At 33.8% G+C, this 16,176-nt stretch overlaps 3 protein-coding genes across 11 annotated transcripts; 2 read left to right on the top strand and 1 right to left on the bottom strand.

Annotated features, from left to right (window-relative positions):
* Nucleotides 1-207: 207 nt before the first annotated feature.
* Nucleotides 208-2,073, bottom strand: LOC129318593 (uncharacterized). Of its 8 annotated transcripts, none has more exons than XM_054963442.1 (4): nucleotides 1,931-2,014; nucleotides 1,533-1,578; nucleotides 1,243-1,359; nucleotides 208-652 (listed from the first exon to the last, which is right to left on the bottom strand). In XM_054963442.1, the coding sequence occupies exons 3-4, from the start codon at nucleotides 1,334-1,336 to the stop codon at nucleotides 510-512; spliced, it is 237 nt and encodes a 78-aa protein (XP_054819417.1). In that variant the 5' UTR covers nucleotides 1,337-1,359; nucleotides 1,533-1,578; nucleotides 1,931-2,014; the 3' UTR covers nucleotides 208-509. The 8 variants fall into 8 exon arrangements, 6 of the variants coding, with proteins under 6 accessions (XP_054819417.1, XP_054819413.1, XP_054819418.1 ...); XM_054963438.1 differs by lacking the exon at nucleotides 1,931-2,014 and adding an exon at nucleotides 1,772-1,924; XM_054963443.1 differs by lacking the exon at nucleotides 1,931-2,014 and adding an exon at nucleotides 1,787-1,828.
* Nucleotides 2,074-4,772: 2,699 nt separating this feature from the next.
* On the top strand, nucleotides 4,773-5,764 carry LOC129318979 (uncharacterized protein At1g76070-like). Its single transcript, XM_054964007.1, has one exon. It carries the CDS (start codon nucleotides 4,861-4,863, stop codon nucleotides 5,584-5,586), a length of 726 nt encoding a protein of 241 aa, XP_054819982.1. The 5' UTR covers nucleotides 4,773-4,860; the 3' UTR covers nucleotides 5,587-5,764.
* A 2,420-nt stretch (nucleotides 5,765-8,184) lies between these two features.
* LOC129318183 (uncharacterized) lies at nucleotides 8,185-15,763 on the top strand. 2 transcript variants are annotated; one of them, XM_054962812.1, is made up of 14 exons: nucleotides 8,188-8,514; nucleotides 10,397-10,508; nucleotides 10,634-10,746; nucleotides 10,886-11,008; nucleotides 11,085-11,287; nucleotides 11,599-11,674; nucleotides 11,836-11,922; nucleotides 12,026-12,106; nucleotides 12,199-12,231; nucleotides 12,313-12,366; nucleotides 12,507-12,548; nucleotides 12,880-12,958; nucleotides 13,042-13,112; nucleotides 15,286-15,763. In XM_054962812.1, the coding sequence occupies exons 1-14, from the start codon at nucleotides 8,347-8,349 to the stop codon at nucleotides 15,367-15,369; spliced, it is 1,326 nt and encodes a 441-aa protein (XP_054818787.1). In that variant the 5' UTR covers nucleotides 8,188-8,346; the 3' UTR covers nucleotides 15,370-15,763. The 2 variants fall into 2 exon arrangements, with proteins under 2 accessions (XP_054818788.1, XP_054818787.1); XM_054962813.1 differs by lacking the exons at nucleotides 10,397-10,508; nucleotides 10,634-10,746 and having other exon boundaries at nucleotides 8,185-8,514.
* The last annotated feature ends 413 nt before the right edge of the window (nucleotides 15,764-16,176 follow it).

Raw genomic sequence — 16,176 nt, 5'->3', positions numbered from 1 at the left:
TCCAAAGCGACCAAGAATCTTTTATATCTAGACGGAGCACACCGAGTAGCAAAATAAGTTAACGAGGGACCAATTTAGTTGGGCCGTACAAAAAATGGTGGGGAACATGGAACCTATAGGTCTTATAATATGATATTCCAAACAAGTCCAAAAGAAGGAACCTGTTTGCAGCCCGAGCTGTCCACCTATCTCATTCTTTCAGATCGCTTTGGCAGATAAATTCAGGTTTCTATCCTTGTTGATTAATTTCTTCAGGTCAACTGAACTCAAGTCAGTGAAATAATGGGGCAGAGGCAACCAGTGTTAAAATAACAAGCGATAAACTTTGAGCGGCACAGAACCTAAACAGAAATAGATACTGCCATGGATACAATAATTCAATCTTTCTAATCGTTTCCCTTTTCTTTTCATCTATTTTTCTTCCCTTACCAACTGGAAGTGCCATGCATGTTAATGGACATTGGAGCGAGTAACTCAAACGGGTTGATTTGCTCCTACGTACCAATCCATCAGCGGTGACCTTGCATGTCAAGCATTTCGTTGAGTCGTTTCATTCTTTCCAGTCCATCACTAACCAAATAACGGATCCTTTGCTTGTCAGTGCAGTTTCTGTTACTTTCCACCTCTTGCCTAATTGTCTGTCTCAATTCAGCTGTACAGTCCATTGCATTTGCAAATCGCAATAAGATATTTATCGCTCAAACTCAGTTAAAGGACCACATATAACAACTATACATAACAAGGACAGGATTGCACAACCAAATTCTCTTCTTCAGATTCTGATACTCTCTCAAGAGACATATCACAAGCTATCCATTTTAGGGAATCGAATGATAAAATGAAAATGCATTTCATCAGGAATAACTTCCTCAGAAAAATCCGTCTCTTTATCTCACCGGCCACTCACTCGTGTCCAAACACATTCTAGTAAGAAAAGTCATGTCATTATATCCCAAAAACTGTGACTGATGGCATGAGTTCCTGGCCAGTCATCCTACATTAAAAAAATTGACCTCTGTGCTTAGTTACGAATTGACACTTCCACCATATGCATTAGTATGAAATTGTCAAGTAAACTGGTGAAAGTAATCATTCCAAATTCTCAATGAATGGTACCAGGTGGCCAACAAAACCATTAACGGTCCCAAAAATACACCCAAAGTATGCGCGAGCGTGTTAAACACCAACTATAAACCCACAATACTATTCAAATAAAATAATAGCTCAAATAAGATTATGCACCTCTAGCAGAAGACGGGCCTCGCCTAGCCGTTCTCAAAGCTTGCCTGTAAAGTTTCAACACTCTAGCCCGGAGAATAAAGTCCTGTAGATACATGAAGAGAGCTGTCGAATGTCCACCTAAACATATTTACAAAAATCCAAAAGGTGACTTGATTGACTGAGTACAAAACTATATGATATAACAACTGCGATATCAAACGAAAGGGATAAAAGCGATCGGGGAACTACTTTGGGCTCAATTTGCCCAAGCAGCTCAAGTATGGATTCAAGATGAAGCATAGAACACCAACCAATCAAACTGTAGAAGAAAATGTGAAGATCCGAATCCAGATTTGTCTACACATTACAATCCAGAAAAGAAAGAGTGAGAGTGCACTCATTTGCGAATTTTCGCAAACACCTGGTGTGCTTTCAACCATCCAAAAAGCAAATGCCGAGCGGCACCGAAAAAGGAAAAGCGGAAACTCAATAGTGCCATCTTAATTCTAGAGATAAAACAGTAAAGGCGACAATTCCTTAAAATCAATACCCAAAATGGAAGCACCTCGTGTCGAGTGGAGCCAGTGTCCCAGAAAAAATATGGAAGGAAGAGAAATAGATAAGAGATCTTGATCGGCATGTGGTTTCAGTTGCTTGATTATTGTAAACTCAGGAAAAGAAAATTGAATCACAATAGAGAGAAACTTACCCCTGAGGAAGGAAAGAACCTAGCAAGTAGGGACGTACCCCTGGCAGCAATATCACCACCTTCGCTGCCTCCGCGTGAGGAAGGAAAGAACCTAGCAAGTAGGGACGTACCCACACGCGTTTAGCTTCAGTGCTCGTCAGGCGCCATCACCTGACGAGGCATCTCGAACCATTTGGACGGTTTAGATTCATCAATTTTATTTTATATTTTTTAAATATAAAATATAAAATTTTAATAAATTTATCTTATTTTAAATTTAGATCATATAAATTTAATTTAAATAATTCAATTAATATTATTTTTAAAAAATTTATAAATTAATTATTTAAATATATTTTAAATTTAACTTATCCAGAGTATATTTAGATAATTAATTTATAAAATAAAAAAAATTAATATTAAATATGCATTATTTAGATGAAAATTTTATAATTTTTTATAATAAATATAAAATATAAAATATTATTTGTAAATCTAGACTTTCTAGATGAAAAAAAATAGAATATGTAAATCTAAAATATCTACATTTTTCATCTTGACAATCTAAATGCTTATCAAGTGATAAACATAATGTGATGAGCACTAAAATTGAACCAATAACCACTCTATATAAAGATGGTGCAATTCTCCCATAAAATTTGCAAATATTATACTTTTCTTTTCTTTTTCCAAAATTACACTTTTTCCCTCTTCAAAATTGTAGTTGTCCCCATAAAAATTTAACTATTCCACATTCTCCTTAAAATTATTAAGCATACATACTTAAAAATATTGTTTGCTCTTATATTTATTCTAAAAATAAATTAATGATATAAATAAAATTAACATATTTTTTTAAAATTCTCACATAATTTAGTAATATATTATTTTAATTAATATTTTAAAATTAGATTAAAAAAAGTATTAACATTTATGTTTGGTATAAATATTGTCCCAATTGTTAAATTTTGTTGAATCCGTCACTGCTGGTGAGCACCCAGCGAAAATGTAACCACAAGCCACAACAAAAGGCAGTGGCATATGATGACGGTAAATTTACTAAGTTTAACCATAACCAAGAGGTTAGGACTGGTGGGGGGCTAGTCTCACATGGTTATCCTTGACCAAATGATGTTTTAACATTATTATTTATATTTATATTTTTCTTTATTTTTCTAAATGTATACATATTTTATAATCATAAAAAAAATCTAAGTCATACATTCACTATCTAATTGATTTTTCAAAAAGATTAACACGTCACTGTATAGATTGAAATTAAGAAATTACAGTATTTATAAATTATCAATAACTTCGTATCAAACAGAAGGCTACAAATCATGTGTCACGACCACAAGTTTTTTGGATAAAACTTACATCCAAAAAATACCTTGTAGGGAGAGGGTGTCCAATTGACTCATAACATAGCCTGTCCCTTAAAAGCCGGCATTCGTAACAGCCCACATCCCTCAATGCTTCACTCAACCTTTAGCTAGTTAGCTCCTATGTGGGAGGCCTTTTTTGCAAATAGTGACTCTCAACAAGAGCACCAACATCACAACTAGTAAAACTTACTCCTAAAAGGTATCTTATAGGGAGGAAGATGTCCAACTGACTTATAAACCATACTCCGCTAATGTGGGACTCGTAACACCATGTCCAACCAATTTAGAGCACAATTGATTAGGATTTTATTTTTAAAAATTAATTTAAATTAAAAAAATCCGATGGCTGGTTAGTAATCACTATCAAGTCATAAAAATCATGAAGAGCAAGTGGCTAATCCACCTTGCAGTGCAGATTAGGATTAGAAGTGGCAACTAAATTAAATTATTTTACGGATTCAAATTGCGCAATAGCAAAAGTCGCGATAGTGATTAATTTAATAGTCATAGCAAAGCATTCAAGTATTCAACTATTCGTGTAGTATTTTTTTTTTTCTTTGAGCTGAACTGTTCGTGTGATATATATGGCATATTTAAGCGCACAAAAGTGAGAAATGGTTAGTCGCGATAGTGATTAATTTAACAGTCATAGCAAAGCATTCAAGTATTCAACTATCGTGTGGTATTTTTTTATTTGAGCTGAACTGTTCGTGTGATATATATGGCATATTTAAGCGCACAAAAGTGAGAAATGGTTTAATTAATTACTACGAATTTTGAGCAAGTAATGAGGCGTTTACATTTTCGACTCAGAAATTCTTAATTATACTGCTTCTTAAATATACTCCCACCCCACATTTTACATGATTTTTTTTTGTAAAATTATGTATAGATGCCAATAAAATTCATTGGATATATTTTACAATCTCATTTTTAAAAAAACCACAAATATAAATTTTTACAAAAACTCTACATTCAACGTAACCTTATTTGTGAAAAAATAGAAAGAGTGAGAGAAAGAATGGTAATAATGTTGAGACAATTATAAAATTTTATTTTTGTTAAATAACTTATTCAAACCATTCCTAAAAGTATTTTGTAAATTAGGGAGGAGGTAGTATTATTTTATAATTTATATGTTGGCACATTTCTATAATTTCAACTATATGCCATTTCAATATTTCATAGATTTTGGAAATATGAACACCCATATATACATCATTAATGCTGTTCATAAGTAGTGAATAGTATGCCTTACTTAAACTCTGTCTGTAGAAAAACACGTCCCCTGTCGTTCTCATAAATCTGTTATATTTTCTTTTCAATTATTTATTAGGCGGTTTAATGAGTAAAGACTAAAGAGGGTTAGGTTGGTTTGCCCAGTCATACAAACCGACTTGATCTGACCAAAACTCCTCCGCGCCTACAATCATCGTTGACAAATTCCAATGATGTAAGAAAATTAACTCGATCAATGATCCTTTCAATGTTGTAACCTGTTCCATTTATATATAGAGACAATACGCCTAACAAATAACGAACCAATCCCAACTGAGAATCAAAGAAATGGCGAAACAACCAGATCTAAAGAAAAAGATATTGACGATGATACTGCCCAAAGCAGTAAGAGGAGCACTCACATTTCAGAGCCCTCCGTTCAGCCCAAGGAGGGATCTTCAAGTTGCTCACAAATATCATAAACACGGTGGCCGGAAGGGATCAAAAATGATTCCGGATGAAGCTAGAAGAAGATCAAACTATGGCGACTCGGACAATCGAAGTAGTAAGTCTCTTGAACCCACTTCACCAACAGTTTCGTGCATGGGACAGATCAAGCACAAGAAGCATCAGCATCAGCATCGGCAACTAATTAAGAAAGCCAAATCCAAGCACGTGACACTACCCAATGTACACCACGCGAGGCCACTTCTCAGAAATGTTTCGGAGGTTAAGAAGAAGAAGAAGCAAACGTCGACGTTTCGGAGGATATTCCGGAGAGGAAGGAAATCATTATCTCGTGCTTCGGAGGTTGACGGAGGATCAGCCGTAGCCGCTCCGGCTCTGAGCCAGATGAAGCGATTTGCTAGTGGACGTGGCACTTTGGCTGATTTTGATTGGAAGGCCCATGCGGTGGCGGCGCCGGAGGAGGATGGCGATGAAGACGATGGGATCCTAGTCTCATTCTCTGAACCTATTGTGGCTTTGCTTCCAAAGACAGAAATTAATCTGCGGAAGAGACGAAACATGGCTCCTCCACCGCCTCTTAGTTCGATTGCTCCGCCAACACTATAATCTGATTTCTTTCTATTTTTCACTTCAATGTATATTTTGTCGTGCTTTTACTTTTCATGGCTTTGTTCCATTTGTTAGATCATTTATGCACTCTGGTAAACTCGGCTGCGATGGGGCTTGTGGTCTCCGTATGTATGAATGATTTTGAAAGTTTGTAAATTATTAGCAAATTAAAGGATTGGATTTTCTTTTAAATAATCGATATTAGTGCTTCAAAGATCCGTTTAAGAATCCCTTGAATGTTGGAGCTGGTTTTAGGGTCGCTTGAAGGAAAGTGATGAGAATTAAAGCGAGTTAATGGGTCAAAAATGCCGTGGATGACAAAATTAGTCAAACTAGATAAATATATCGATATGTACATATCTGTTAGATGAAGATAAATACAAACATTTGACATGATGGTTGATGCATGCAAGTTATACATACACCTTGAGACGAAGTCAATCTCACCTTGACAGGAAAGGCCAACCTAACCTGTTCATTAAAACAGGCTCTTTTTTAAGTCCATCCTGCCAATTTTAACGGGTAAACATGCTCGCTTGTTGGATTGAATCTGCTTTCCGGCGAGCATGGTGTTTTGTGTTCTAATATTGAAGACAAAGTCATTGCACGTACAGAATCTCCATTTGTTATTAGTTCCATAACTGTCGACTTCTTTTATATACCGAGTAACTTTTTTGGCATATGACCATATTTGATGTGGCATCTATACATGGTCAAATGTTCATGTCGAAGTATGTGTGTTTTAGTCGATTCTGTTGTAATTTTATTCATTGGAAATTGGAATATATTGATTGTATTGTTGTAGCTGTTTGTTATCGAGAATTACAATTTTTTTACCAGATATATATTCTTGGAAATCTAGCTATTTCCTTCTCGTGTGTCTAGGGGCATGAAAAATATAATCAGTTTTTTTATATCCCTGTGTACGTGAACCTAAATGTGTTGATATATGTATCAATACCCAAGGTCACGGTAGCATTCGCCATTCTTCCTTTTATATCATGATTAAAGTTCAAGAATAATTTTTTAAGTATAAAGTGTAGGCTCTGTCAACAAGAGAAAATGTCTCCCTACTAAAAAAGACATGTAAATTTTTTTTAATTAAATTGCTATATATAAAGGGTTTAGATTCAAACCCCAACAATTTATTTAAATATCACATTAAAACTTTAATTAATCAAGGTTTAAGAATTAAATTAATTCTTGAGAAAAAATAATTTTAGATTTCTATATTTTTATTTTTTATTGTTTTAAACTCTCCCTGAATAAAGTGTAGAGACTTAAAAAAATTTAAAATATTAAAAAATAAAAATGTAAGAATTTATAATAAAATGTGAATAAATTGTAAAAATTTAAAGTTATGTTTATTTTTTTTAATTCTTTTATTATAACGACGATGGGCCCATTTTAAAAAAAAAAAAAAGGTGAACGAAGGGAGGGACCAGACGGGGGGTTTGGCTGGGTTGGGCTGGTGGGGATGGAGGAAGATGCAAATATTGGCTTTTGCAAGTGTAGCAGTTTCGTACATTAAACGTACACGCCTCTGCGGGTTTCGCGGTTAATGACTAACTTAATCCCCGCAATCTTGCTGCCTCATTCTTGGACGCTACGCATCCCCCTTTCTTTGGCATTATTCCAATTTCATCTCCACCTTTTCAATGCTCCAATCCAACCCTACAATCCGCACCTTCATATATTTTTGTCTTGAGATGTTCATTCCCGCCTTTTCAATTTTATTATGAAAATCGAAATACAATACACGTGGAAGATATCTCACCCTTGTTAATGGAAGATCATGGGTTAGATTTCACTTGCTACTTCAAGTATTTGATTTTTTTAATACTTTTTCCTTTTTCCTTAAATAAATAATATTTTCTTAAAGAAAAAGATGGAGATTCAGATAATATGGGATTTAAATACTCAGAATTTGGGATGTGTAAAATTCTCTAAAGTTTTTCCTTTTCAGTATTTTAATCCTTTTATTATTTTTTATAAAACATAAAATGTTTTTTTTTTCAAAAGGCGAACTTCGAAATTGACATGTTTTAACTTTGAAAGATTTAAATTCATCGTGAATCTAAGAATGATGATCACTGTTTGGCATCAAATCAGAGGGGAATGAACTGTGGAGTGATGCATACAAAATAAACATTTAGGAGAGTTTAGTTGATAGAAAGAATAAGAAATGAATGTATTAAAAAAGTTAAAATAAAATAAACTAAATCATAGTCCAATAAAATTCATATATTACAAGCCACAAGTGTGAAGCCATCACACTTCTTAATTTTCATAAATCTCATAAATCTTGGTTATCAATTTGGTGAACTAATTAAATTAATTTTCTTTCTCATAAAACATAATTGACCTAACTCTCCTTCACATCTTGATTATGTTATTTTTGCCTTTATTATTTTTCCAATTCATTTTATTCTCTTTGTTTATAGTAACCAAACAGATTCCTTGAGTGTAACAGTGTGAATTAATTATACGGAGTGGGTGATAGTGACGGGCAATATATCACGTAAAGCAATGGGCACAACAAAGTACGCTTGGTCTCGATATAATGATTGGAGTAAATTTATGGTTCTTTGAAGTAAGGTGAATATGCTTGGAGTGAAGCTAGAGGCTAAAACCACAAATAAAAGAGGCAAGTGGCTTTCATTGTAAGCTTGCTATATATAATTGCCCTGTAATATATAAAATATTGGTAAAGGAATAGCTAGACAGCTAGCAGAGAGCGATCGATCGGAGAAGGCGATGGAGAGATTGAAAGGAGGGCTGAGCCACCTGTGGATGATGGTGTTTCTGCATAACTTCTCGTCGTTCATGGTGGTTCCGGCCATCACAGACGTCACCATGGCCGCCCTTTGTCCCGGACAAGACGAGTGCTCCCTTGCCATTTACCTCACTGGTTTTCAGCAAGCGGTCAGTTTTTCATACTTGTCTCCTTCCTTCTTTACAATACCCGCCTATGTGCATCTCCTTCTTCGTTTAATTTTCTCAACTCCTATTTAATGTCAAGCTATCCAGAAACTACGTGTGCAGATCCTTAATTTGCTCGTTTGCCGATCGATGGCATCTCTGTCGTTTGCTCCTCCCTGTTGCTATTCTCCCGTAAGGAATAGCCCCATCGACTAGTTAGTGTTTCCCATGGAACTGTACGTTTCTTGTTGTGCGGCAACAAACTATTATTGAATGTATCGCAGAGTATAACTCAATTTTTGTTATTTTACTAACGCAAGTGTATAATTTAAACCGCATTGAAGCGAATGAACTACAGAATGACACGTGGATTAAAAAAGTATATACAGACTTGTTTAAAATTGTTTTTATATTATTTTTTTGAAATTAATATTTTATAAAATATATTCTGAGAACAAAAATAAGAAAATAAAAAAAAGTTTTTTTTTGCACTCTCCCATATTCTTCAAAATAATAATCCCATACATAAAAGATTTTTTTATTTTTTATTTTTAAAATAATATTTAATCTTTTCGTTCCTCAAAATACATTTGGAAAAAACATTATCAAATTATTTTTTATTTTAAAAAAAATAAAAAAACTATTTTCAGAATAAGTTATCAAACAGGCCTTATATTTCTTTTCCTTTGTGAAGACACTTTTTTATTTAAGAAAATCAAAATTAGAGGAACTATACTTTTCTTTAACTTCACACAATCTAATATATATATATATATATATATAACTTTGAAGTAAATGATAAAGACGAGATTCATACCATAATGAAAGTGATGTGCGATCTCTTGATAGAATCTCTAACATAATTTAAATATTGGTTTTTCGAAAAACATTAGAACCATTGATTAGTTTTAAATTAAAATCAACAAGATTTATTTCTGAAACTATAAAATTAAATTAATTTCAATATATTTTTAAAATAATTCATAATTTTAAAATTTAAAAATAAAATAAAATATGTTATACATTAATTAATATATAATACATAGTATAAATTATGGCTTATAACTTATTTGATTAATATGGCTTCTTATATTTTATGTTAAATATATAGCATCAAAATAATATTTTTTATTAATTTTATAATTTAATGAAAGCTTATTAAAAATGCATAAAAATTCCATCTAATTCTATTCTACTTATCCTTCGAAGGGGCAAAAAAGGCAAGCCATCCCATTCGAAGCAGGAACAGCGTCTCCCTTTATTTGTCCGGTCGGAAGAAATTTCCATCCAATTTCTTGGTGTCCGGTTTTTTATACCATTTCCTTCAAAGGTCGACTATCAATTTAAAAGGATGGCCCACTACTCCCTCGACACTCAACAGTCTCCATGAGGGACCCCCTACACCACATAATGCTTCGTCCTCTGTGTGTGTGTGTGTGTGTGTGTGTTTACTTTTTTGGGCCATCCTTCCTTTTCTGCCTTCGCGTTTCGTCGTTTCTTAGTTTTCGTTGGCGGATTGTTCCCCGACCCCGTACACATTTATTATTACGATCCTCACTTCTGATTGGGCCTTGAAACCCAATTCACCGTTGTTTGATAAGATCCCATTGCAGGCCTGGCCCAATACATCATACACCAATGCTTCCTAATTTCATTAGCTTCTAACATTGGCGGGGAAAATAGGAAACTCTGTTGATTCTGATATTCTCACAGGATTTGCTTCCTTCTCTGGCTAAACCCATTACTGCATGTTCTGTCTCCTGCTCACTCACTGCCACTGAGATAATACACGTATATCTAATGGATACAAAGAGCCAATGGCTCTACCTTTTTAAACCTTAATTTTATCGTAATACAACTTAAATAAGTTGTGTGATTGGAGCAGGTCATAGGATTGGGAACTCTTGTGATGATGCCTCTATTGGGTAATTTCTCTGATATATATGGGAGGAAGGCTATTCTCACAATCCCGATGACCCTCACCATGATTCCTCTAGGTACCATTCTTTCAAATCTCCTTTCTTCATTCTCTATACAACTACCATGTACTTGATCATCCACAGTATTGCGACGCGTTTCCATTATTCGTTTCACTCTCGACCATCTCTGGTTCTTGTGACAGGCGTATTAGCTTACAGCAGGACACAGAAATTCTTCTACGCTTACTACGTCTTCAAGACTCTCGTTTCCATGGTTTGTGAAGGAAGTGTCCCTTGCCTTGCTCTGGCTTACGTGGTAAACTCACCGATTCTTAGCTCTTACGCGGAATCTTCTGCAAGATTTTAAAATTGTAGTAACTTTTTTTTGTCAATTATCACTAGTTGTCTTATGTTTTTTGGAAGGGGTCTCTTTATGTTTTCCCTCAACATTTTAGGCGGATAATGTGAGCGAAGGGCATCGAGCTGCTGCATTTGGAATTCTGACCGGCATTGGTTCCGCTGCGTTCGTCTGCGGCACCTTATCAGCTAGGTTCCTTTCCACCGCGCACACTTTTCAGGTGACTACTTATCTCTTCTCCGTGAATCACATCTTAATTTTCACTATTATTAATCATTTCAATGTTCCTGCATTAGGTTTCTACTCTTGTTGCGGTGATGGCGGCGGTGTACATGAGAGTTTTCCTTCCGGATTCAATCATCGATCCCAATCTTTCTGCTCCACTCACTCCACAAGCAAAGCTCAAGACTGCTAAAATCGATTCACTGCCAAAATCAAATGTGAATCCCTTTAAAACGTTGCCTTCATTGAAGGACTTAACCTCCTTGCTGGGTAGTAGGTAGGCCAATTTACATTTTCTCACTCTCTTCTCTGTCTCTTCCTTACTTTATCTTCCTTACATTGAAACAAAACTTGTTTTTCAGTCAAGAAAAAAAAGAGAGAAAGAAAGAAAGAAAGAAAGAAAGAAAGAAAGGAAAGGAAAGGAAAGGAAAGAGAAGGAAAAACTAAACTTGTTTCATTGTTTAATTATTTTGCGTACAAGTTTTAGAGTAAGCGCTCCTGTTTTGGTGTTTGTAGAACATTATATCATAAGAAGCGGGGATCTTAATATTGTGTGTGATAATTGTGTATATTCGCTCATAATTGCAGCTTGATTGTTACACAAACAGCAATTGTTGCATTTTTCAGCAACCTCGCCGATGTTGGCCTTCATGGTTCATTAATGGTACTTTCTGATTTTCTTCCTTCTTGTTCTTTTAATTATACGGCAGCAGGTTATTATATAAATAACAACTAAGTAATTATTTTTGTTACCCTAAAGATTATTTTTAGAAATTTGCATCTGCATTTTGGCGTAGCCAATGATGATAAATCTTTTTTGTGCAGTATTACTTAAAGGCTCGGTTTCATTTCGACAAGAATCAGTTTGCTGATTTAATGGTCATTTCTGGGATTGCAGGGACTGTTTCACAGGTTCTTCTTTTATGAACCATCTTTAACCATCTGCATCTATTTCTCTCATAGTCTTCAGTTTCCTTGATTTTGCTGTGAATCTAAATATGAAACTTTGTCACAGCTTCTTCTTATGCCCATTCTTGCTCCAACTTTGGGAGAGGCAAGGTTGCTTTCAATAGGACTTTTTTTCGGCTGTCTGCATGTGAGCATTTTTATTTTTTTAATTTCTGTTCTATCGTACGAAATAAATTCATTGTCAAGTTCTCCATTAATAATGTGTGGACTGGGATGCAGATGATCATTTACAGCATCGCATGGGCCTCCTGGGTATGTATTTTCACATCATTGCGGATAGCAATTTTTTTTATATATATTTCTTGCAACTGTTAACATTTTGAAAACTGATAGGTTCCTTATGCTGCTGCAATGTTCTCAGTATTAATTGTTTTCGCACATCCTTGTGTAAGTTTGTTTCTCAATTTGTGTTTCTTTCTTTTTTTGTTTAATATATTCCTTACAATGAATAATTATTTCTTTCTCTTGTCTCTGGGCAAAGATTTGTTCAAAGCTTGAATTTGTCTAATTCATATTGCAATTTGCAGATGCGCAGTCTGGTATCCAAACATGTTCGTCCCTGTGAGCAGGTTGATCCGTTAAACTAAGAACCTGTATTAATATTGAATTATTAGGACATGTACGGTCTTTGTATTTGTTAAATTAATGCATATGCTATATCCCCTCTCAATTTTATCTGTTGCATGGCAGTCAAATTCAAAGGTTGTCTGAAAACTGGTCTAAGGAAGAAGAATTTGATTCATTGCAATTTGTGTCATACATAAATAATACAATTTACAGAATCTTTTTTATTAAGATAAAAGAGAATGATTTTACTTTGCTGGCATCATGTTTTAAAGCAGTTGGCTTGGCATCCATTCTGTTTATTTTGCCTCACTGATCCACTTGGTTTTCGTTCAGGGAAAGGCTCAGGGTTGTGTTTCAGGCGTATGTTCATTTGCGCATGTTGTTTCTCCCTTGGCTTTCTCTCCTTTAACAGGCCAGTGGAATGTCATTATGTTGTACCAGGTTTAAATTGCCATTGAAATTTATTAACAAACAATTTCTCCTTTCATTATGCAGCCCTCTTCCTGTCTGAGGGGGCTCCTTTCAACTTTCCTGGCTTCAGCATAATGTGCATTGGGTTTGCTTCGGTAAGACCATACTCTACCAGATGCTTAATTAATCTTTTTCTGATAATAGAGAAGAGAGTCCTTTGATTATTTGTGTCTTGTGTCGGTTTAAAATCAGTGAAATTCTGAGACTACAAATGTTGTATCTTTTTTTTTTTTTTTTTTTTTGCCTGAACTACCAATGTTGGTATCTGGAATCTAGATTGCAGTTGCTAATTTGTCTAAGTCAGGTATTGGAACTATTTATTTATAATTTCATGGGATGTTCCCGAAGGGGTTATATTTAGCATTGTGGTATCGAACGGTATCTTCATATCCTTTGTGGGTCCGTTTGGATTTCAGTTGAGTATAATAGATTATGAAAATAATTGATTAAGTGGTAGATTTTAATTATAATTGATTATGTTAAAAAATAATCTGTTTGGATACTGTTTTTTTAAAATTGATTTTAACAGAATTGAAGATATTTGGATAATTTAATCAAAATTAATTTTTAACTATATAAATTACTATATAATTTAATTTTTAAATATCAAATATTAATTTTTTAAATATATAAAGTTTAAATTTTATTAAGGAAAAAAAAAGAAAAAGAAGAGAGTTTAATTTTATTTTTATTAAATTATGTGCTTTCTTTGTAATTTTTTCCTGGACCTGTTTTTGTAATTTTTCCCAACGTTTTTGACAAACTTTTGGCAAAAAGCGAACAGAGGGAGCTTTTGAAAAAACGCGCGTTTTGGCCCATAATCAATTTTTGATCATTTTCGACTGTTTGGATAAATTGACAGAAAAAATCGATTTTAGACCCAAAACGCGCGTTCTTTCCTCATCCAAACGGGCACTGTATTTAAGACTGATCTGGTCCAGTCAAATCATAAGTTGCCTGATTTGAGGAAGCTTGTGAGGAAAGATAAGGGATCTGGACCCTCTCAGCGTCCATGTTTCTCAGCATCACTCAGCTCCTCAATTTTGCTCGTTAGATTTGTATCTCGTGCTCCATACTTTGCCACACCATCCTGTATTAAAATAATTTAATTTAAAAAAATAATTCTTTCTTTAGATTTTTTTTATTTTCTATTTTCAAAACTTATTTTAAAAAATTACTTTGTATATTTTTATATGTGGACCTACAGTCTAACTTATTTAAATTCTAGTTTGACATATTTAATAAAAATCTGTTTAAAAAAATCTACACAGTGAACTTACAGTCTAGCTTATTCAAATTTTGGCCTGACATATTTAAACAAAGACTTACTCTTTTGTTAAAAAAAGTAAGGCATTTTTTGAGGAATTATATATTAGAAAATGTAAGACATTTTTAGTTTTTTGAGATATAATCATTGTTTTTTTTAAATGCCCTTATTGATGAATGAATTTATATTTATTGTATGATGTTTAATAGAGGTAAATATAAAAAGATAGAATTAGTTTAAAAGTAGGTAACTATTCTATTAAGAAGTGAAATTCAGTTAAAAATACTTTACATTTTTAAACAGAGAAAGTATAATCTAACTTTTTCAAACTCTGGTTTGAACTACTTAATAAAAATATGCTTAAAAAATTTAAATGCTCAGTTTGCAGGTTTTTTTAAAAAAATTTTTATTAAATATATTAGTTCAGAATTTAAATAAGCCAGATTGTAAGTTTTTTTATAAAAATCTGTAAAATAAGTTTTTTAAAATAATTTTTAAAAATAAAAAATCTAAAAAAAAGTTATTTTTTAAAAAAATTAAATTATTTTAATATAGGATGATGTGATAAAGTATGGATACAAATCCGAGGGGCTAAATTGAGACACTGAGGGACACTGAGAAACATGGACGCTGTCCAGATCCAATGACAAGGTTGCTCCTTTGATGTCAAATCAATGGTTAAATTGGCCTATAATTATCAACTCTCTGGTTTTAACTCAACAATCATTGGACCAGATTTAGGCCCTGCGTTTAAATTATACAACCTAGGTGGCATCCATGCTGATCCTTTCCTAATTTTGACACATGCTTTTCCATTTTTTATTTCGGCCGACTGTTGCCCTTGTTCATTGATACTATTATGATATCTATCGTTAAATATTAGCTATAAACTAATTTTTTAATTAGACAACCTAGGCGGCATCTGTAGTATTCACATTACCCGTATGGATTTTTCAATTACTTCCATATGACACTGTTTCTTAAACGAATTTTGTTTACAGATGGTGGCTTTTGTTCAAAGTACGTTCATAAGGGGAGCTCCCCCTATTTCGAGTGACACGAGCGAGAATTGCTTGGAGGCATAATGTTAAAGATCATGATTATTATTTTCTCATTGTGGAAAAACACCCCACCTGGCTTCTTTCTTCCATGCCTGGCTGTGTGGTGTTTCGTATGATTACAGTGGCCGTGGGTGTTATTTGTCCCAACGTCGCCTTCAGCTGAGTTTTTGACAGAGAAACAAGATGTTGAAGTCCACCTCTCGATGTATAAGTTGGTAGAGTGTTGTAATTTTCAGGGTACTCAGTAGTCTCTGCCTGTCTGGGATTCAAATGGCAAAAGTACGAACATCAATATTGTTTTTGTACTATCATTAGCGTTTTAGAAGTGCTGCAGTGTTCAGGAACTGTAATAAGAAGCCCAATAAAAGTACTTATTTCCCTTGCTACGTTTATGGAAAGGGTGATAGCATTTGGTCCATTTTTCCTTTTTGTTTTTGTTTTTGTTTTGCCTACGTTTTGTCAATTCAAATTTATCACCAAATTAATGTTTTCAATTCAAGAACCTTACCTGGCCCCAAAAATAAGAAATCAAAACCTTACAAGAAAAGTGACATTTATAAGTGTGAAGAGTCTTGTTCTGGCTCGAAACTAACTTAACAAAACACAAAAATTTCATTGACTTTTGATAAAAAAGTAGGGAGAAATTTATCAATTTTGGTTTTTCATGTTACTCAGGCCCCTTATAACATTTGATGTTTAGGCAATTTTGTTTTTTGTTTTGGCTACATTATACATAATTCCAATGAACTTTTTGTCAGGTATGGATAATCTCTCTAACCTTTAGAATTTTAGAATGATCTCCCTTAAACTCTTACATTTATGTGGACAAGT

This window comes from Prosopis cineraria, unplaced genomic scaffold, assembly GCF_029017545.1.
Source record: "Prosopis cineraria cultivar Desert tree isolate PC_DT_omini unplaced genomic scaffold, ASM2901754v1 PC8, whole genome shotgun sequence".
In the NCBI taxonomy this organism is placed as follows: Eukaryota; Viridiplantae; Streptophyta; class Magnoliopsida; order Fabales; family Fabaceae; genus Prosopis; species Prosopis cineraria.
Note: the sequence above shows the minus strand (reverse complement) of the source record. Positions and strands in the feature narration are given on the sequence as shown.

Bases quoted from the DNA above. Each gene is read 5' to 3' on its own strand.
- LOC129318183 (XM_054962812.1), top strand. From the start codon at position 8,347: ATGGAGAGATTGAAAGGAGGGCTGAGCCACCTGTGGATGATGGTGTTT. The intron at 10,509-10,633 runs GTACCATTCTTT...TTCTTGTGACAG, and splicing joins CCTCACCATGATTCCTCTAG to GCGTATTAGCTTACAGCAGG. The intron at 12,232-12,312 runs GTATGTATTTTC...GAAAACTGATAG, and splicing joins GCATCGCATGGGCCTCCTGG to GTTCCTTATGCTGCTGCAAT.
- LOC129318593 (XM_054963438.1), bottom strand. From the start codon at position 1,861: ATGCCGATCAAGATCTCTTATCTATTTCTCTTCCTTCCATATTTTTTC. The intron at 1,579-1,771 runs GTATTGATTTTA...TGTAATGTGTAG, and splicing joins ACGAGGTGCTTCCATTTTGG to ACAAATCTGGATTCGGATCT. The intron at 1,360-1,532 runs GTTGGTGTTCTA...AAATATGTTTAG, and splicing joins TTTCTTCTACAGTTTGATTG to GTGGACATTCGACAGCTCTC.
- LOC129318979 (XM_054964007.1), top strand. From the start codon at position 4,861: ATGGCGAAACAACCAGATCTAAAGAAAAAGATATTGACGATGATACTG.